The 22,200-nt window shown below is 43.1% G+C and overlaps 3 protein-coding genes across 4 annotated transcripts; 2 read left to right on the forward strand and 1 right to left on the reverse strand.

Moving 5' to 3' along the window:
• Positions 1-1,036: 1,036 nt before the first annotated feature.
• Positions 1,037-7,459, forward strand: nle1 (notchless homolog 1 (Drosophila)). 2 transcript variants are annotated; one of them, XM_066695697.1, is made up of 13 exons: positions 1,037-1,124; positions 1,417-1,558; positions 2,168-2,385; positions 2,871-2,950; positions 3,461-3,537; positions 3,742-3,839; positions 4,148-4,340; positions 4,473-4,608; positions 4,843-4,889; positions 5,607-5,809; positions 6,064-6,223; positions 6,399-6,469; positions 6,584-7,459. In XM_066695697.1, exons 1-13 carry the CDS (start codon positions 1,069-1,071, stop codon positions 6,594-6,596), a joined length of 1,494 nt encoding a protein of 497 aa, XP_066551794.1. In that variant the 5' UTR covers positions 1,037-1,068; the 3' UTR covers positions 6,597-7,459. The 2 variants fall into 2 exon arrangements, with proteins under 2 accessions (XP_066551794.1, XP_066551795.1); XM_066695698.1 differs by having other exon boundaries at positions 1,116-1,217.
• Positions 7,460-11,179: 3,720 nt separating this feature from the next.
• Positions 11,180-14,142, forward strand: sebox (SEBOX homeobox). Its single transcript, XM_066696260.1, has 3 exons — positions 11,180-11,239; positions 11,530-11,772; positions 12,584-14,142. The coding sequence occupies exons 1-3, from the start codon at positions 11,180-11,182 to the stop codon at positions 13,283-13,285; spliced, it is 1,005 nt and encodes a 334-aa protein (XP_066552357.1). The 3' UTR covers positions 13,286-14,142.
• Positions 14,143-15,901: 1,759 nt separating this feature from the next.
• vma12 (vacuolar ATPase assembly factor VMA12) lies at positions 15,902-22,027 on the reverse strand. Its single transcript, XM_066696372.1, has 7 exons — positions 21,852-22,027; positions 21,394-21,594; positions 20,907-20,980; positions 20,253-20,342; positions 19,707-19,749; positions 16,663-16,775; positions 15,902-16,335 (listed from the first exon to the last, which is right to left on the reverse strand). Exons 1-7 carry the CDS (start codon positions 21,859-21,861, stop codon positions 16,240-16,242), a joined length of 627 nt encoding a protein of 208 aa, XP_066552469.1. The 5' UTR covers positions 21,862-22,027; the 3' UTR covers positions 15,902-16,239.
• Positions 22,028-22,200: the final 173 nt, after the last annotated feature.

Here is a 22,200-nt window from a genome sequence, read left to right on the forward strand (position 1 = left end):
CCTGTTTTCTTTGTTTATATACTGGTATTGGGTTTCGTCAGCAGTACTGTAGTCAGCGGGTGGAACAGTCGTGCTGTGCTTTGAGCTGCTGCCTCACAGCTCCCAAGGCCCAGGTTTGATTCTGTCCTTGAGTGTCTGACTGGTCACCCTGTGTCCACATGGGCTTTCACTGGGTGCTCTGGTTTCCGCCCATGTCCCAAGAACATGGTTTAGGTTGATTGGGTAGATATTCGTGTTTGTGTGTGTGTGTACGGAGGGTCATATAGGAGTAGGGTGAGAGAACATTACATTTAATTAAATAGGTGCAGGGAGCTGGCCATACATATATTAAGAGAGAGTAAAAGACACATTACTACCTAGTTAGTGTTTATGAGCTGTACAGGTGTTATCGCCCCCACACCCTTCCCCGCTCAACAGCTCCGCTCTGGTCCGACACAAAGTGAAACCTACGCCACTGCCCAGGGTGTCCCCAGCCTTGCGCCCGGTGTCTGCTGTGCTCCGGCTCCCCTTGACCCTGGCCTGGATGAAGCGGTCATTGAAAAGAGTGGATGGATGTACTTTATTCACAATCGCAGTATGGATTAGGATGTTACACATTTATTCACTGACTCGATGGCAAATTAGGAGGATAGATTTTGTTTTTCCTGGTGCCTTCCCTCTGCCTAGTATGTGAAATTGAGTTGGCCCTCCAACTGAGATGATTCGTGTGTCAATGCCTGGCCTGTTTTGATTGGTTTGTTTTACAATTTAAGGATCAAGTAACTGTTTTAGTAATATATCAGTAACTTTTATTTCCTTATTATTTTATTATTAGGTAATTTAGCAGATGCTTTTATCCAAAGCATCTTACAAGATTGGTCACAGCTAGATACACACAACATTAAAGGGGATATCATCACTAGTGCAAGAAGTGCATTTCAGCAACATTACAGTTGCATAGTTATATGTAATGTTTCTGATCAGATAAAAGATCACTCCACAAGAGGGCGACTCTCTCTCTGCTACTGTGACCGTCTCGAAAGGGCGGGGCTTATGGCGCTGCTTGTCGCCTGACTCTGACGTCATTGGATGGCGTCACTGCGCTTGCTGAGGACACACGTGTTGTTGTTGGCAGGATTTGAAAGGTAGAACTCGATGGAGAACTCTCTCTGAAAAATAACAGCGCTGCTGTAGTGTACATCATTTTCACTTTCTTGTGTGACTCTACACGGAAGCCTGTATGTTTGTAAAATAACCCGGGGGAAGCGTGTCTGGCTGTCTATGTGTTAGACGTTTCTATATTTGATCTCGTCTTAACTGCCCGGTCTGGCAGCAGGCGAGGGGGGTCCGGAGCCGCACTGTGCGCAGCTGTTCAGGGGACACCGTGCTGAGTTTGTATGCGATAATCATCATCATTGTGTGTGTTTGCGCTTTCAGACGCACAATGAGCGAAGACGTGGAGCGACTGCTGATTCAGTTCAAGGATGAGGCCGGCGAGGCGCTGGGGTCCCCCTTCGACGTGCCCATCAGCATCACCCCCGAAAAACTGCAGCTGGTCTGCAATGCTCTCCTGCAGAAGGTACCAGTATGACTGTAAACACCTGGATACTGGGGATATATTGGTATTAGTTTTCATAAAGCTCTTCTGACGCAAATACTTAGATTAACGGGTTTGATTCTCCCAAATGATCCGATGCTCAGGCTGACCGAAGACAGTGTCACCCCAGACCGGCACTGGACAAGCCTGCTTTAGTTGCATGTGATTTGCTATTTTAAATCGGATGCCTTAGACAGGGTAGACTTGCTGGTAAACGGTTTTAACAGTAGAGGTGCTGTCTTCGTTAATGGTGGTACAGCCGGATTACCATTGTAGGGTGTTGGGGTTAATACTGTATTATTTGAACAGTTCCTGTTGGGCCTTTAGGCTTTGTTGCAGTTATTATGATTTAATTTGCATTCAGACACAAACAACATGATTTAAAACTGTAACCTGCCGTAACCAGTACCCCCTGTTGTTGTGACACATGTACCCACCCACCCGTGACTTTTCACTTTTAAGAAGACAGTATTTCACCTGAGTGTCTGTGGTGAGTGCTTGGACTGCACTCTCCCTTTAGATTGACTTTGGAAACCTGATCTTTGTCCCGGGTGTCTCTCCGACTCCTAACCCGCCCCGTGTCTCCCACAGGACGAGCCGATGCCCCTGGCGTTCTACGTGAACGATGTGGAGATGGTCTCGGCGCTGGCGAGCCACCTGGCGGGTCAGGCTGTGGAGACGGAGAAGGTGCTGGACGTGGTCTACCAGCCACAGGCCGTGTTCAAGGTGCGAGCCGTCACCCGCTGCACCAGCTCCTTGGAGGGCCACACCGAGGCTGTCATCTCTGTGTCGTTCAGCCCCACCGGCAAGTGAGTACTGTCTCCTCTCGGCCCCCTCTACCAGGCCCTGCTGCCCGGGCATTACTTTCCCCCACCTCTGTGTATGGATTAATTTTCACGTTGATGTCATTACCTTTGTAATTCCAGTAATTCTAAACCAAGAATGGTATTTCCGGCCCCGGAGGGCCGGATTACTGCAGGTTTTTAGTGTACCTTTCAATCGGCAGCTGATTAATGCCTGGAATTGTCAGGTGATTTAGCTTATTATCCCTTTAATTAGTGCAATTCAGTAATTAGAGGACACTGTGGCCTTTGAAACCTGGAGTTGCTCGTCCCTATTCTAGCCTCTCCGATGATCTGCATCACTGTGATACCAGCCTAAATCCCTTTTTGTGCATTTGCTTCATAGAGCTGCCTGGAGATCTGTACAGTTAAAACACTGCCTTTTTCAATCGGGCGGAAACAAACCATGTTTCTTGTACATGTCCTTTCATTCACACTGTGCTGTTTTCCAGGTACTTGGCAAGTGGCTCTGGAGATACTACAGTCCGCTTCTGGGATCTGAGCACCGAGACGCCCCACTTCACTGCCAAAGGTCTGTGTGTTAGACGGCTGTGGGGAGGGGATGCTGTGCAGTGACTATTGCCCCCTGTGGAATTCATCAATAGGACATCTGTGTCACTTTTAAGGCAGTTGGAAACACAAATACCTAAACTGTGATACTTATTTTGTCAGAAAACCACAGAAGACCTGTACAGAAATATTGATGGGGCTGCTGACAATCAAAATAGCAGTTTTAGGTCCTTAAAATAATTCCTGACATTTAAAGTTTAACTACCTCCCCTAAACAAAGGGTGTATCTCAGGGATAACTTATCATCGAGCTAATATATTGGGCCTGGTTTCATACCTAACCTGTATTTCCACAATACAAAATATAACCAAAGTAATGTGCTTCCAGTCCCCACCTCTAACCCCTGTGTTTCCAGGCTCTATCATCACATACCTCTGATTTTCAGATAATGCTGTGATATGCTGTTCAAAAACGTGTCAATGTCTTTGGAAGTATTGATGTTAAGTTCTATAATAGTGCTGGTGGTTCACAGGGCACAAGCACTGGGTCCTGTCCATCAGTTGGTCTCCTGACGGGAAGAAGCTGGCCTCGGGGTGCAAGAACAGCCAGGTAGGCCCTATGGAGGTGTTGCACGGTGCCGGGACAGTCAGGCAGTGGAGGGAAGGCATAATTAACCCAACTATGGAAGATCAACAGATTGTAACATTCTTTTTTTAGCCTGGACAAATTGAGGAAACAATGTAGATGTCATGGGAAATTCTGGTAAATAAGAATCATACATAACGGCAGCTGTGCGTTTGTTGTTGTGTGCAGATCTTTCTGTGGGATCCCGTCACAGGACAGCAGATTGGAAAGCCGCTGAATGGCCACACCAAGTGGATCACCTGGCTGTGCTGGGAACCCCTCCACCTGTGAGTGACCCTGGCTGCTGCACCCCCGCAGCTCCTTCATACAAACTAGCACTGACGCCTGGGCCCACAGTCACACGTGTAACAGTCAGGAGGATATGAGGAGGTCACTGTAAAATGGTTCTTGGGACCAGTAACTGCACTGTACGATGTATGTATTGAATTAAATCTGCTAATTAGACCTTGTAATCAGGAGCCTGGTTTGCTGAAGATACTGAGGGACTTTGGGAAAGAAGTCTGAGGCAACAGTGTTTGAAAATAATTGGAAATCACTTGTACAAATCTTTTTATCTATATTTGATTTTAATCAGGAATTCGGAGTGTCGTTACCTGGCCAGTTCCTCCAAAGACTGCACCGTACGGATCTGGGACACAGTGCTGGGAAAGTGCGAGAAGATCCTGACTGGACACACGCAGTCCGTCACCTGTGTGAAGTGGGGCGGAGACGGCCTGCTCTTCACCGCCTCTCAGGACCGCACCATCAAAGTCTGGAGAGCGCAGGATGTAGGCTGACTGGGTGGCGGGGGGGCTTTTAACAGAGCCGTCTAGCACGTTTATCGATCTTATGTGAAAATATCAGGTTCTGTACATGCATCTGGGTTGTGCTTCAAAATGCTGTGCTTGGCTGTGTTGCAGGGGGTGCAGTGCCGCACTTTGCAGGGACACGCTCACTGGGTCAACACCCTGGCGCTGAGCACCGATTACGTTCTGCGTACCGGCGCCTTCGACCCCGCCGAGGCCACCGTCAACCCCCAGGACGTCAGAGGCTCCTGTGAGTCCTGCCACGTCACGCGCATACAATATACACCCGACAGAACGTACAATATGAGTCCTAATTAATGTAAACTAAGATCAAGTACAAAATACAGTGCAAGGTTCTGTCTATGGTAATGGATACATCAGTGTCAGTAATCAGCACCAGAGCAGGCATAAATTCATCCTTTTTGTGCAGCTCCTGCTACTGTATCTAATTTCTGTCACCGGTTTTCTTTGATTTTTCCCACAGTGGAGGATGTCAAAGATAAAGCCTTCAAGAGATACAACCAAGTCCGAGTAAGTAACTCCCTTGACTGGGCTTTCTAGATACCCTTTATAAAGTGCTCAGTGCCTGGGAGAGAGGATGTGGAGCGATTAGCAGTAGGGCTGGCCTGGTAATCCCAGGACACTTCACTAAAAAGATTATACTGCTTAATTACCATACAGGGCTCAGCCACAGAACAGTCCTCGATGAATGTGAGAATTTAAAGGCCATCTTGAATATCTGTTATACAGTTATTAAGCAGCAATGACAATTTGGGAATGATTCAGTGCTCGATTGGACAGTATAAAATTCTCCCCCGTCTCAGACTGGGATTAATGGTCCAGTGATTAACCCTAAATAGCTGTGCTAATTACAGCAGCATAAACTGATCAGTCACCTTATTACACAGGAGTGAAAACGGGCAAACCGTTATTTAATGTCTATACCAGTGTTTACCAGCCATTGTGTCCGGACTCATCTGTGTGCCAGCAGGCGTGAACACTGAATTATGGGAAAATAATAGATAAACACGCACATAAATACATACGAAAACTAAAAACAATTGAACTTATTTGTTTCAATCAAACCAGTACCTGTCAGAATTAAAGCACTGGTCTGGGGTTGGTGCGCTACACAAATTTGTAAGTTAACTTGGTGTGCTTTAGGGTTGGGGATACACTGGCCTGTTATAACCGAGTTCGTGTTGGAGTGTCGCGTGTTTCCTCATCCTGGCACTGCGTGTCTCTCAGGGCCAGGGCCCGGAGCGGCTGGTGTCTGGATCCGACGACTTCACGCTCTTCCTGTGGTGTCCAGCCGAGGACAAGAAGCCCCTGGGGAGGCTGACGGGACACCAGGCCCTCATCAACGAGGTGCTCTTCTCCCCCGACACCCGCCTCATCGCCAGCGCCTCCTTCGACAAGTCCATCAAGATCTGGGACGGCAAGACTGGAAAGTAAGAGCCCCCCCGGGTGCAATTTCCTCCTTTGACAGCAGACAGGGTGATCGTCCTGGCTGAAGCCTCATTGTGTAAATCCTAGCACCTAAACCAGAGCTTGAAAGACCGTCCGTAGAAGTCTCCTCTTCAGGGTACATTGTTTGAGTGGATACGGCATGCAAAATCTCAATGAAACGAATGCCACGTGATCCCAAATTAGGGATCTGTAGCAAAGGGCTGGCACTGACCGCGCTGCCTCGTCTCTCTCTAAGGTACCTGAGCTCCCTGCGGGGTCACGTGTCGGCCGTCTATCAGATCTCCTGGTCCGCAGACAGCCGGCTGCTGGTGAGCGGCAGCAGTGACAGCACTCTGAAGGTGTGGGATGTGAAGACCAACAAGCTGGCCATAGATCTGCCTGGACACGCGGATGAGGTGAGGAACGCGTACTTTGTCTTTCTTGACCGGAGTTCAAAGCGTATTCGTTTATTTTTCCAGGCGAACTCTCAATTTCTTCTGAGTTCTGCTCTCAGTCTGTTTGTAGAAATGAACAGTCCTGTGCTTTCATCCCTTGTTGCTCTCTGTAACTCTACCTGCATTGCTCTTGTAGGTGTTCGCTGTGGATTGGAGCCCAGACGGACAGAGGGTGGCCAGCGGAGGGAAGGACAAATGTCTTCGCATGTAAGTAGTGCACGTGTAGCAGGTGTGCTCAGATCTCACTCGGGTTCAAGCCGCGAATCCTCTTCAAACCTATAAATGCTCATTATTCTGAAAGACAATTGTGCTTTTTAACAGATGGAGACGGTAGCCCCTAGGACACCCGCAAAGAACCGTGCATGCTGGGATACTCTACTCTGATGTCGGCGGTCGACGGAAGTCTGAAGTTGGACTTTGGATGCTGGTTTTGCAGTCACGGAAAACGAGAGCTGAAATTCTGTATCACCTGGGGGCCAAAACCAGATCCTTGTATGTGAACCATCTTCTACACAAGCCGTGGAAAAGGGAGACTGAGTGGTTTAAAGTGTGGCCGATCTCGCAGTCGCCACATTAACGTTGATTGTCTTTGCTAAACGGGGGGGAGTAATATTTTTCCTTACGTTCTCTAATACATTCATCTAAATAAATATATCGCCAGCCTTTTCTCAGCATTTACCCAACTAGAGAAGCATCAACTTAAATCAGGCTCTTCTAGACTTAGTGAGAGAGGAACTGGGAGCATCTCAGACTGTCTGCCCCTCCTGAAACCTGCACGTCTTGTGGCCCATATATGTGTTCATTGACAAAGTTTATTTTAATCCGTGTTTAATCCGTGTCTGGGGGATCTGGGTCAAAAAGTATTATCGTGAGAATCCGTGAATGTCTGTCTTTTAAGAAACGTTGTTTAGCTGTCCTTATGCTTTTAATTAAACCGATTGACAGATGGAGAAGGAGCCGAGCTGAGCATTTCCTGTTGGTGTTGCAAGCCTGATCCATTGTAAATAGAAGTGTACATTGTAAATGTGTTGTAGTACCTTTAAGGGTCTTAGACTGTGCCTGTGTTAGAAGATCAATACTGCTGTATGAATTGAAGATTCTCTTAGACAACCACATGTGACTGAAGCTTTAAGGAAACAACTTAACAATGATAAATAAAGGAACTAGCTAAAAGATGTACAAGAGGAGAAACTCAAAGATTGTATCCCTTTTTTTTGTTAATATTTATTTCTTAGTGGAAGTCCTCATAAAATACACTTTTCACAAACTGGAGGACTTTGGTTTACATTTGGAAAATGCTCCAGGCAGCCGAGGTGGGTGCTAAACGCGAATGCAGTCGCATGTAGCGCTGACCTGTGGGGTGGTTGTGGGTCTCTGCAGTCAGTCTGACGTTCAGTCTGAACTCGGAGACTGGGGGTGTTGGCAGTAGTGGATTGGACACTTTGAAGTACAGACGTTGAGAGGTGTTAACTCGGCCTCGGAGGTGACCTCTGGCTCCCCGTGTGTCAGCCACCTTAGACACCTACTGCAGAAAAAAGGATGCTGTCATTAAAGAGCATATTAATTGTTCTGGGCCCTCCCTCCTACAAGCAGTACCAGGACTGAATTGATGTAGGATACAGTATTTATTTGTATGCAATAGATTCACACCTGTGGACCACACTAGTCTTGTCTGAATTGGGTGTAGAATCTGTATAGGCGCACACACAGTTTATTCCCAATAAGAAATATTCGGCATCCAAGACTGTTGATTTCCCATCGTGTTGCTATTGCCCTTTGTCAATTTGATTAAAAACAGGCAAAAGCTCAAACAAACATGTTCCCCAAAAAATATATCACAGATCGCAAAGCAGGCTACACAACACACAACAATTCAACTATTTGTACTGAACAAACTAAATCCATTCTCATCAAATTTTCTTCCAGGTTAACGCAGTTTACATAACCCTGTTTTAAGATTTATTTTTAGTTTTTTATTTATGTATAGGATTTTTAAAATAAGTTACAGTCCTAACTATTCTTAACGATAATCAGGAGCATAATAGTGCATAAGAGCAGCAGTGCTGAACAGCCCAGGGGATCAGGCTGCTGTATTATAGGTAAAACACAGGAGAAAATAATGGAACAGCTGTAATGGATTTTTTTTGGTTTATTGGATGAAGAAAGTGGACCTATAGAAGCTGCGATGACGCCTTGGACCAATAGGTGGCGCACATTAACACTAGGGAATAATGACGGAACACTGCCTGGCTGACGGTGTTGAGCTGAACACAGACTGGCAGTGCCAGCACAAGATGAGCGCTTTTGATTTCCACTGTTTTAAATATAATTATACAATAGTAATGTGGGTGGATTTTCCAAGTAGATAATCTTGGGAAAATGTTTTTTTTTCTACATTAATGTTCGGAGAAAGGGCTTGTGTGCAGATAGTATTTCCAATCCTTTATGAAATGTGAACCCAGCCAGGCTGGTTGTGGATGTAAGAGACAGTATAGCTGCCAATGCACAGGAGCCGGACTGTGCCCCCTGCCCCCTGCCCCCTGCCCCCTGCCCCCTGCCCGCCGCTATGTTGATTTGCCATCTTCACACCTCGGGCTTGTTCGTTTCCCTTCCTGACACCCACAGACGCGTCTGATCTAGACATACAAAGCCCTTGGTGGGAGCACACCCCTCCCCTGAAACAATGTTATTTGTTGCTACATTTATTTTAACACATAGTCTTAGTTCAGTACAATCCATGCATTATAGCAGGCTAAAGATGAAGTTACTGTTTCTTCATAGATTCAGCTGTGAAGGTTTCAGTTCATTGAACCAAGTTAACATTGGTGGGGTATACATACTATTATTATTTTATTTATTTCTTGGCAGACGCCCTTATCCAGCACGACTTAGAAAATATAAGCGCAATACCAAGTGCAAGAATACAGTTCAGTTCAAGGCATAATCTGAATGCCAGTGGAATGATTTAATGTTTTTTTTTTCATTATTATTTATGAATTTAGTTTTAGATTTACTCCAATCTGAAATGTTGTGTTCATTTCTTAAGGGAAAAACGCAGAACAATTCTACTCATTCTCCGTTGCTATCCTTTATTAAGGTAGTTTGTCCCTATATATAATGAAACATCGTTTTAAACGAAAATGGTTTACTCTGAGTTTAATTTCAACTTTCTTGATCTTGCTGCGACTTGTTTTTCTTGTCCGCAATAAAAGGAACCCTTTAAATTGTAATGAAACACGTAATGGTCTATAATAGACACAGATAATACACAGACCTCTGATGATGCTGTGTGTATTGCACCAGCTTAACAAACAGCTCAGTGATGCAAATGTGCTGGAGTTTTAGTGGAAGGGGAAACGAGTCATTTGCAATTGAACGGTCCTAACGCAAGGAAAACATATAATGAAAGATGTTTCAATAGCAGAAGAATAAGTACAATTATTAACAATACAAATTCAAAACGGTTTCAACATAGTCTATATATATTGGATATATATTTTGTGTTCAAACCGGATGAAAACCATTTTTGTTTGAAGTTTGTAGCCTGTAATTAAACAATAATAGGTTTGTTTTACACCAACTTACTTTAACAAAATAGACCCTACATTTGACATTCTAATGTTAAAATGCCTGTTTGTTTGTTTGTTTGTTTGTTTTTGTTTTTTAATTTAAATCTAAATTATATTGGGATATTACAATTAACGTATTATAAAATATATAAACTTGCCTGAGCTGTTGATTTTATTTAGATTTATTAGGCCTACATCAGTTTAAATGTTTTTATAGTCCGCTGAATTTTTTATTTATTATTATTATTCTTTCAAATTTGCCTCTACACTCTATAAATATCATGACGTTTCTTTTAAATACAGGCGATTCATAATCAGATTTGTATTTTCAGATTATCAAACTAATCTTACTTCTGTAAGATTACGTCTTCCTCCCTGGCAGTGTTTTTCACTTAAGTAAATCCTCAGATCGTGTGATGTTATGTGATAATACAAATATATGTATTATTTGTTACTAAATATTAAAATAAATAGGCTACATAAAATCCAGAGTTTAAATTGTAATCGAAAATAAACATCCTGAAGAAGGAAAGAAAGACACATTCAAAGTGATTGTGAGTTTCATCTGTAAATTACATTAGATTAACGTATTTTTGTACATAAAAACGACAGAAAGTCGTGTTTTGAAAATTATAAATAAAATTAAAACGAAAAAATAATTTGAATATGCTTTTATAATTTATTTTTTGATGTTTGGTATTCCCCTAACTGCATACTCATATGGGGTTGATCACATAGGTTTGAATGTAGCCAATAGGGTTCAATGCAATCTTTAATACTAACAAAATGTAATACTTTCTGTGTCCAAATCACTTCTTCTGGAAAGTGGAAAGCATGCTGCTGATGTGATATTTTGACAGCTGCTTTTAACTTTCCAGATTTGTAAAAAAAATAATAAAGAGGGAAATGTCGATATTACAGCACATCTGTATCGGTGATGCTAGGTTTTGCTACTAACGAAGTACAGCATGGGAGAACACCTTCAGTGCAGCTGATATGAAATGGACAGGATGTGGAATAGTGTTGAAGATGTGATCCATGTTATATCTGTGCCTTCCTGTCTGCGCCTCGATGTTCACAGCGATCAGAGAAGCGGTGACTGTCAGACGGGTTTGTAGAGTCGGGACAATGGGCCGGTGCGATCAAAGGGCCCGCGCTGTCTCTCAGGTTGGCCGTGACGTCACTGGAGGGGCTCCGGGGACGGGGGTGGTCCCTGGCGGCGGGACAGGCGCTATAAAGGGGTCACAGCCATCCCTCCACAGTTCAAGGCAGACGCGCTTGGCAACCTTGTCCTGTTTCATCACTTTATTGATTTGTTTCACATTGGAGACAGTGATCGCCTACAGGAATGGCTCTCTTTATGGACACCGCTTTCTTCAGTAGCCAGAAGCGGCCAGAAGACAAGGATGTGGACATCAACTTATTTTACAAAGACACCAAAAATCAATTTAAAGGTCATTATTATTATTATTATTATTATTATTATTATTATTATTATTATTGTGCCGAGGAAAATGAATGAAGTTCGGTGGATTTGACTTTTTTTTAGGATAATAGGAGGATTATTCATTCTTTAATGTATACATTTTCAAAAAAACATTTGCTATTTTTACTTTTGAGTCTTGAAAACATTCAACCAAATACACTATGGAATTTGTTTTTTAATGTCTAATTATCCAAACGAATTTACTGAAATAGGTTATTGTTACTGTTGTCCAGTTTGATTTGCCAGTAAGACCCTGTGTGTGTGTAGATGCGCTGTCCGAGCCTGAAGCCCCCCTCGGCGGGGTCTCGGAGGGGCAGAGGAAGAGGAAGAGGACCATCTTCAGCCGGGCTCAGCTGTCCGAGCTGGAGACAGCCTTCGCCGGGACCCCGTACCCCGACATCAGCCTGCGGGAGCGCCTGGCCGCCCTCACCCGCCTGCCCGAGAGCAAAATCCAGGTAATCCGCTGGGTTTAATCCGCAATGTATATAATCAAACTACAACTGAGGCGTGTTTTAACACAAGTGATGAATTAAAATAGTTACCTGAACATATGATTATTATCATAGTAGCAGTATGTGGTAGCTGTAATAGTTGTAACGTTTATAGGTTAAGCAGCCTATAATAAATAAATTACATGAGGGATTGGGTTTGTGTTTTAAATTGACACTCGTTGTGTCTTGGTTTTCATAAAAATTGAACTCAATGTTAATTTACACATTTTTGTTCGAAGGTGTTCATATACTCTGATATCTTTTCATACAAGCCTTCACCCAATGTAACTGTCAGTTTTATGTCAGTTTATTTTAAAATGCCTCATCTCTGATAAAACAGTGAAAGGTGGACGATTTAATGTGAGAGATTATGATGATGATGCTTATTGCTACACAATATGGTTCAGTTCCAACCTCTTACTTCCTTCACTCTTGATTACAAACTTCTGCAGAGTATTATAGGCCATTTATTTGGATCTATTTCAGTTCAGCCTTTCTGACCATTTAGTTAGTGCAGGGGTTTTCAAACTGGTCCTGCAGTACCCCCTGCCCTGCTGGTTTTTGTTCCAACTGAGGTCTTAATTACTTAATTGAATGGTATATTGCTTTGTTAGGTCAATTAAGGATTTAATGAAGCAATTAAGACCTCAGTTGGAACAAAAACCAGCAGGGCAGGGGGTACTCCATGACCGGTTGAAAACCACTGATTTAGTGGATGGTGGGTGCAAATTCCAGTACTTGGATTAACCATTTAATTTCCTCTTTGCACCTCTAGGTTTGGTTCCAGAACCGTCGAGCCAGGAGCATAAAGAGTGGCAAACTGACCCGGCCTCTGAAAAAGTCTCCGGCCAACGCTAGCGCGCCCCACCCTTCTCCCTTCGCCACCTCCTTCAGCCCCCGTGCCCTCAGGGAGGCCGGGAGCACAGGGCTGCCGGAGCAGAGCCAAGCGGAGATGAGCCACCTACCTTACGGAAACTGGGCCCGACTGAGCAGCACCCTACAGCATCCACAGCAGTACAACAGCCGACAAGATCCATCCCAAAATCCCCTGGGGCACCAGCCACAACAGCCAGCGACGCACCTCTCCCCGGACCTTCCAGACCCGCTCGCCTTGGAAGGCGCCCACCCCCAGTTCCCCAGCAGCAGCAGCAGCAGCAGGCAGGGCCAGCGCAGCCAGGTCACCCCCAGGCTTCAGTGGGACGATTTCAGCCAGTTCTGCGCCGCTTCTGCTTACCGACCCCCCAAGCCTCAGTCGGACCCCCACCAGCCCTACCACCACTCCAGGTACCCTATGGCAGACACACACCACAGTAGGGTCCCGGTTGACCAGGTCGTCCCCTCCCACCCCCAGCAGCAGCCCTACTGGGATGGCCCCCAAAGGCAGGAGTCGCATCCCAGCGCCCCGCAGACCTCACTGAGCTACATTTCTGATCTCATCTACAACGCAGCCATCGTCACCAACCTAGTGGAGTTCTGAGGCCCAGACAGAGGCCGAGGTCCGTATTTCCCTTTGGACAAGCTCTGTCTGTCCACCTCACACTGGTGAGCCATACTGTATCAAACTGAATTGATTAATATATGTCTGGACTATATATATTTTTTTGCACCTACTTTCTTGAAGAAACAGAAAAGACATTTAAAAAGAAATAGACGCCATCAGAGAAGACCCAGGAAATGTTTGGATTTACTTTCTACATGTGTGATTTTAGATGAATCCTTGTGACTTTTCAATATTATATAATTAAGTTATTTAATCTATAATGCTTTCAAAGTATTGTGGTTAAGCCCCAATTTCACTGAAGGGAGAATGAAACCGGAGTAAAGATTAACTCAGTGATTGCATTCCTGGTTTGTCAAGTTATTACCGAGTGTCCACTTACATCCCGAACTAAAGCCAACTTCCATTTCTACCACGGGAGACGGCTGGACATTGTTTTGTCCCACGAGGAAACAATATCTGGAATCAGTGATGACCATTTGGGGCGATTACAGATTTTGTTATCGAAAGAAAAATAGGAAGGTTTCATGATATGGCTACCCTTTTAAATAACGTTTCAGCTGTTAGCTAAAAAACGATGGGTGCTCTTAAACATTCAGATGGAGCAGCTTCGTTGTGTGGGAAAACTGAGCAGGCAGATGCACTGTGGGGCAGCCCTCCTCCCACACAACATGCGCTTGAACCCAGGCTGATTAAGTTAATTGAGCGAAAACGTCTGTTGATCAGAGTTAAGTGGTTTAGTTTTGGGCTTAAAAGATCAATTGAGGAAGATAGAAAAAAAAAAAAGGGAATTTATATACATACATTTGTAAATAAAGGTGACCACATTTTTCAAACTCTTTGTTGTTGTTTTTTTCCTTATTGTAATTGTTAAAATGTTGTTTACCAGGGTGATTTATATGTACTTGCACACTGACAAAACGTTATTTTCAGTTTTCTTTTTAAATTTGATAGCCACTTTCGACAGGATTAAAAGTAAGTTTAAATTAACCAGATTTGAACCCCCAGAAAGGAAATAACCCCCAGAAAAAACTTAAAAATATTTTTTTGTTAGTTACATTGAACTTGATTAACTATTTTTGTAAGGATGTTGAACTAATGCTTTGTATAAAAACACAGCAGGTTTCATTTAATGGACAGGAATTTCGATGAGAAGGTTAAATCATGTCGGAAATGGTTAAATACTGAAATAAAACTGCCAGCTATTTTTGGGGGATTTGAGTTTAGTTTAACATCGTAGAGAGTGTAATCTTCCGAAATGTTGCTCTGATTAAAAACATTTCCTTGTGGAAAACCATGGTCAAATTATGCTGTATGACAAAAGATTGTTTTTATAGATATATTTAAAGCAAATAAGAGGGGAAACAAAATAAATTAAAATTGAAGCTCCAGTTGTATCAGCTTATCAGATCTTTAATTCTAGCTGGATTTAAAGGTTTCACTGCTGTATTACATATCTGTGATTATGATGAAGATATCACAGTAGCCCTCACAGTTTGGAAGTCCTGCTGGACAGTGATCCCTGCATATCATAATCATTTCTAATACCAAATAATCTTTCAAAATACCTTAATCCGGGTGTCAAATCGAAATTCTTTGAGAGATACTTTTTTTTTTTTTTTTTTTTTTACTCCAGATGTAGCTATATCCTTTAATCTTAAATTGATATGAAGGGTTATGTTGCAAATGTGTGCTTATTTATAATAATAATAATAATAAAAAAATAGTGGTGTAATGACCAGCTGTGTTCTCCTGTCCACTATAAATACATCTTTGTTGTAACACCATGTAAATATCACATTGACAGATTAAATTCTTACCTGTGAATAGGAAACATCTGAAATGTATACATGTATGTTCTGTGAGGTTAGTACACAACTTTATACTGATTATACTGTTAATGAATTATGATTAAAACATATCACAAGTATCTTTAAGAGCAGTTCAATATTGGTTTATGCGAAACCTGACAACTAGTATAACTTACAGAATATTATACATTCTGTATTTATTTTTAAACAAATCAATAGTTTCCTTAAATCCACTAAAAGTATACTCGCCAAACCCAACTGGATTTGTTTATTTTCCTCCAGACTCAGGACTTCAATAACACTATTTCAACAACAACACTGCCACCCGGGGCAGCAAATTGGTTAGAAAACAGATCCTCGTTGATCACATTTGCACACTGCAGTTAAGCCAATTAAAATCACATCTGGCTACCCACAGTAATCCCTTCTAAATACCCAAATATGACAACTGTGAATATACAAAAAAACAAAAACAATCATCGTCCTGCACGCGTATCGAGATCACAGTCCGTGTGCGGGCATGTAAACACAATGAAACGCGAGGCGACAAAGACGCTGTAAACAGTGCGAATAATTCAGATTCATGCATGTGTGGCAATACCCCCAAGCTAAGAATCAAATGGTAATTGGATATGCATCTGAGGATGCCGACAAGTAAACCAAGGTATTAATTATGATAGTGATACAGTAGGTATAGGGGATTCCCTTCCTTTACCCTGTACCCAGCCTTGCCCCTTGTGCTCCGGCTCACCCAGACCCTGTACGGACAATAGATGGATACGTGTAGCTTCCAATCAGAGGTTTATTTCGCTGGACAACATATGTACATTAGGAACACCATGTGCAATACTGAAGCATTGCACGAAGGAAAAACAGCGAAACATTTAAGGATCCAAAAGGAAGGTCAGACATGAATATCCCTCACCATCAAGACATGCAAGGGTTTCATCTCCAGCAGACAAAAAAAAACAAGTATGCAGATAGAAAAACTGTTTGGGTCTCAGCACCTGTTGTAATGTTTTGTCTTTTTTCTTTTTCAGAAGCGTCCTTTCGGCATGGGATTTTAAGAGCAAAATGGCACCCAGCGGCGAGACTCTCGATATCCTCAGTGCTGGGGAAGTGCTATAGCTCCCCCAGCTCTCCTTCCATCGTCCGCACGAGCACGTACAGCTCCGCCAGGCCGACGACCGAGGCAGCGATCACCGCAGACAGGATCCTCTGCAAGAAATACGTCAACGTTGCACTTTACACCGAGGTGATTAGTACAGAAGTCCAGTTCAACCAGAACTCTACATTTCCTCATTGGTATAAACATGTTGTAAATAAAGTGTATTGCTCATTCTTTTTTTTAACAATCTGGAGCTATACATTTTTCTATTCACTCATGGAACAATTTTTCATTATGTCCAATTTTGATATCAATTAAAATAAGAGATCCACAACTTCTCCCCCCCCCCCCCCGACAGACTGTATACTGCACCATTGGAAAGCACACTTGGTCGTCATTTGAGGAGGACTCGATTAAGAAGTGGGTTGTGGACTTACCGGAGCCATCTCTGTGAAGATGTACTGGCTGCCCAAGTAAGTGCAGGCGAAGACTGCCACTACCGTCACCAGGAAGTTAAAGACTGTGACCACCACAGCCTTCACAGACCGCACTGGAAGACAACACAGGCAGGCAAGGCTCAAAGACAAACTTCTAAGTTAGCTACATGAATTTCCAATGTTTAATACTTTATCTCAAAACAGTGTATAATCTAAAGCTCACAAGGGTGGATTTCGACCAGTTCCCAGGGTTTAAGCGAACTGGTCAGAATTTAAATCTATTGACAGTCTTGGGTCATTGGTGAAGTATGAAGTTGAAAGCAACTGAATTTAAATCTGAAATATCGTGAATGATTTAATCACACAGGGGACCTTTTCTGTGACTGGAAGATTTCAGTGGATCGGTCAGCCTGTAAAGCCTCTAGCCACACCTGGCCCTGGTTTTAATACTGTATTGTAAACACAACTGACCACAAGAACATAAAATGTCCAATCGAGAGGAGCCCATTCACCCCATCGTGCTCGTTTGGTGTCCATTAATGACTAATTGATCCAAGGATCCTATCCAGTCTGTTTTTGAATGTTCCCAAATTGTCTCTTCAGCCACATCGCTGGGGAGTTTTTTCAGATTGTGACGCCTCTCTGTGTGAAGAAGTGTCTCCTGTTTTCTGTCTTGAATGCCTTGAAGCCCAATTTCCATTTGTGTCCCCGGGTGCGTGTGTCCCTGCTGATCTGGAAAAGCTCCTCTGGTTTGATGTGGTCGATGCCCTTCATGATTTTGAAGACTTGGATCAAGTCCCCACGTAGTCTCCTCTGTTCCAGGGTGAAAAGGTTCAGTTCCTCAGTCTCTCAGAAGGACATTCCCTTCAGACCTGGAATAAGTCTGGTTGCTCTCCTCTGAACTGCCTCTAGAGCAGCGATATCTTTCTTGAAGTGTGGAGCCCAGAACTGTCCACAGTATCCAGATGAGCTCTAACTAGTGCATTGTACAGTCTGAACATCACTGCCCTTGTTCTCAATTCTACACTTTTGACAATATACCCTAACACTCGGTTTGCCCACATTGTTTAGATGGAGAAAGTGAGGAGTCCACGTAGACTCCTAGGTCTCTCATGCGTTACTTCATCTAGTTCTATTCCTCCCATAGTGTAATTATAGTGGACAGATAGATGTAATTAACATTTTCATTTGTTCTGACAACATCCATATAACAATACATACTAATTATATATATATATAGCGATGTAAATGAAAATGCAAAAGCAACCCAGGTATTCATTCACTGGATACAAGCTGTGCAGCTATATACAGTGCATCCGGAAAGTATTCACAGCGCTTCACTTTTTCCACATTTTGTTATGTTACAGCCTTATTCCAAAATGGATGAAATTCATTATTTTCCTCAAAATTCTACAAATAATAGCCCATAATGACAACGTGAAAGAAGTTTGTTTGAAATCTTTGAAAATGTATTAAGAATAAAAAACAAAAGAAGCTCATGTACATAAGTATTCACATCCTTTGCTCAATACTTTGATGAAGCACCTTTGGCACCAATTACAGCCTCAAGTCTTTTGGAGTATGATGCTACAAGCTTGGCACACCTATTTTTGGGCAGTTTCTCCCATTCTTCTTTGCAGGACCTCTCAAGCTCCATCAGGTTGGATGGGGAGCGTCGGTGCACAGCCATTTTCAGATCTCTCCAGAGATGTTCAATCAGGTTCAAGTCTGGGCTCTGACTGGGCCACTCAAGGACATCCACAGAGTTGTCCTGTAGCCACTCCATTGTTATCTTGGCTGTGTGCTTAGGGTCGTTGTCCTGTTGGAAGATAAACCTTCGCCCCAGTCTGAGGTCCAGAGCTCTCTGGAGCAGGTTTTCATCAAGGATGTCTCTGTACATTGCTGCATTCATCTTTCCCTCGATCCTGACTAGTCTCCCAGTTCCTGCCGCTGAAAAACATCCCCACAGCATATTGCTGCCACCACCATGCTTCACTGTAGGGATGGGATTGGCCAGGTGATGAGTGGTGCCTGGTTTCCTCCAGACATGAGTTCAATCTTTGTTTCATCAGACCAGAGAATTTTGTTTCTCATGGTCTGAGAGTCCTTCAGGTGCCTTTGGCAAACTCCAGGCGGGCTGTCATGTGCCTTTTACTGAGGAGTGGCATCCGTCTGGCCACTCTACCATACAGGCCTGACTGGTGGAGTGTTGCAGAGATGGTTGTACTTCTGGAAGTTTCTCCTCTCTCCACAGAGACACACTGGAGCTCTGGCAGAGTGACCATCGGGTTCTTGGTCACCTCCCTGACTAAGGCCCTTTTCCCCCCCCGATCGCTCAGTTTGGCCAGGCGGCCAGCTCTAGGAAGAGTCCTGGTGGTTCCAATCTTCTTCCATATATGGATGATGGAGACCACTGTGCTCATTGGAACCTTCAATGCTGCAGAAGTTTTTCTGTACCCTTCCCCAGATCTGTGCCTCGATACAATCCTGTCTCGGCGGTCTACAGACAATTCCTTGGACTTCATGGCTTGGTTTGTGCTCTGACATGCACTGTTAACTGTGGGACCTTATATAGACAGGTGTGTGCCTTTCCAAATCATGTCCAATCAACTGAATTTACCACAGGTGGACTCCAATCAAGTTGTAGAAACATCTCGAGGATGATCAGTGGAAACGGGATGCACCTGAGCTCAATTCTGAGTGTCATGGCAAGGGCTGTGAATACTTATGTACATGTGCTTTTTTTGTTTTTTATATTTAATACATTTGCAAAGATTTCAAACAAACTTCTTTCACGTTGTCATTATGGGGTATTGTTTGTAGTATTTTCAGGAAAATAATGAATTTAATCCATTTTGGAATAAGGCTGTACCATACCAAAATGTGGAAAAAGTGAAGCGCTGTGAATACTTTCCTGATGCACTGTACACACACAAAGCTTAAATTACATTACTCAAACTTAACACTTGGAGGCCCACTTACTACAAATCTTTTGTCTCGAGGAACTGTAAATGGTTAGTCCAGAGAAGATTAAATCTACTTACTTTGTCTTCCAATGTCAGCTAAACCTCCGGCACGATTCAATTCCTGCAAGAGAAGGCAGCACATGGTTCTATTACTTTCGGATTAAATGTTCCATGTATTCTTCCATATACAGATATATTTTATTATTATTATTTAATCATGCGAGTCCTGATTATATAACTCCGCTCACAGGAGTTTTAGGGTCTTATTAGGGTCTTAATTTGGAAGGAAATTCGGACCAGGTCACAGCCATCAAAAGGAGTTGTGTTTATGGATAACAAGTGTGAATCGCAATGACTGTCATAACTAAACAAAGATCATCAGAACCCTCCGACTACATGGAGTGATACAAGGAGCTGCTGCAAGGGGGTGTATAGGGAGGAGGAGGGATGCAATGTGATGAATTGTGGTGCTTTGCCAAATACTTATGCTGAGGAAGGTGGAAGTTGGGCACGAGATCGGGGTTGTCCTCCTCCCGGACCTCAGTTTAAATCTCCATTATGTGTTGTGTGGTCTACGTGAAAGCGACATAATAGCGACTCCAGAAGTAAGGAACACCCTTTTACCTGACAATTGACATTCCTGGTGATCCTCCGATATTCATCATTGGCCAGCTTGGCTTTAATCCTCTCCAAACGTGCAACGAGTTCTGGATTCTACAACGCCATACACAATGACACATTACAAGGAAGGCACAGACAGTGTGTAATCTGAAACATGAAAATAAAAGCAGATACACGACTGGAAGAGCCCTTTCTGAAGACCTTGGTGGGGAACCCTGTTCAACAAGGTCTTATAGTTTTTGCTTGACCTCAGCTCTCCATTTCTTGAACCGAATCATTTATTAAACTGAACCCATGAAGCCTCGTTTCCATGTTGTCAACAGATAAGGATGGAAAGAAGCATATAAAATCTACAGGACTGAGCGTGTCACACCAGGTACAGGGCTATTCAACCACAAACCTTTAAATCTGACATATGTCTGATTAAGAAAGGAACTAGGATGAAGCAGTCAAGCACTCCAGCTTGAATACAAAGCAGGATATTCTGTGGAACAAGGGTCCGAGGCCCTTGCTCTGTGGTCTGCAACGTGGTCTGAAATGAACTACACGGCTTGGCAGCTCACATTTCACAGAATGAGTATTAGACAGCTTAACTGAAATTCAAAAACCAACAAAAACAATATTTATATACACAAACTACTGTAGACTACTGCTTACCCTAGGAGGCATCTGTATTTCTGGCAGATATACACTGCTGTCTTCAAAGAGCTCATGGAGATAGATGGGGTAGCCTGAAGGACAATATTCAAATGTTTAAATGTTTGCTTTTGAAGATGAAGAAATGTATTTATACTAGCGTTATTTAATAGTGAGAATATGAATATAAATATGGTGCATGGCTTCTCAAACAAAACATGTTATAATAAAATAATACCAGTTTGTAAGCAATGGATCAGTTGCCAAGCACTAGTAGGGGATTTACTGTTTTTATGTCGGGAATAGGCGCCAATACTGTGGAAAAAATTGTAACATCCAAAGCTAGAGACCAAAGTACTTTCACTAAACAGCCTATACAATATAAACCAAGCTATAACTGCAGTTTCCAAGTGTGGTAGTTAGCTTTGGTATGATGGGTACACCATGAAACAGCCCAATTAATGACTGAGTGATCGCTACACTTGGCTGCCCGTTATCGCAGTCATACCCCTCTCCTGAAGCAGCCCGTGCAGCCGTCTCGCCACGGCGAAAGGCACGGCCCTGTGCTGCGGATCCAGGCTCTGCTCCAGCCGCAGCCGCAGGTCGGCGGGGATGCAACTCCCCTCCTCCAGCAACAAACGGACCTTGTCTCGGAAGGTGTCACCGATCTCGAAGGAAGAGGCCATTTCTCCCACAGTCGCTACTTTGCCTTTGTGTGCGATGGGGATTAGGGAAGTGAGACACAGTCTGAGCAGGACTGCTGTACCTACACTTATTTATACCGGTCACAAGACTTTAATAACTCACGCCCATAGGTAACAAAGTAAGCTCTTTAACAGAAGTGAACCTTTACTACTTATTGATACATTATTAAATTGGAATGACTTTTCCTCGTCCTCTGTCACATGACATTTAAAACCTGAAAATATATACAGAAAATCATTTTACACTAAGACACATACATACCTTGACGCATAAGACAGCTTATAAAACATATAACTCTGCTTTAATTATTTGTCGTTTACATATCAATCACAATTGTAATTCCGAATAAACGTTTCACTAAACACAAGGATTTTAAGTGCTACCAATGACATGTATCCAAATAAAACATGTAAGCAGCCATCTTTAAATCTAACCCTAACGTAGCGTAATGACGTACTTCCGTACAAAACAGGTATGAATTATTATATTTAATTATGTGGTTGTTAATTTTAATATTCATTCTGTTGGTATTACTTTAATCCTTAAAAAGTATTACTCTTAATGAATGCGAATTAAAACATGTTGAGGATTTGAATTTGTTATCCGGGAA

This window comes from Amia ocellicauda, chromosome 22 (assembly GCF_036373705.1).
Source record: "Amia ocellicauda isolate fAmiCal2 chromosome 22, fAmiCal2.hap1, whole genome shotgun sequence".
Lineage (NCBI taxonomy): Eukaryota > Metazoa > Chordata > Actinopteri > Amiiformes > Amiidae > Amia > Amia ocellicauda.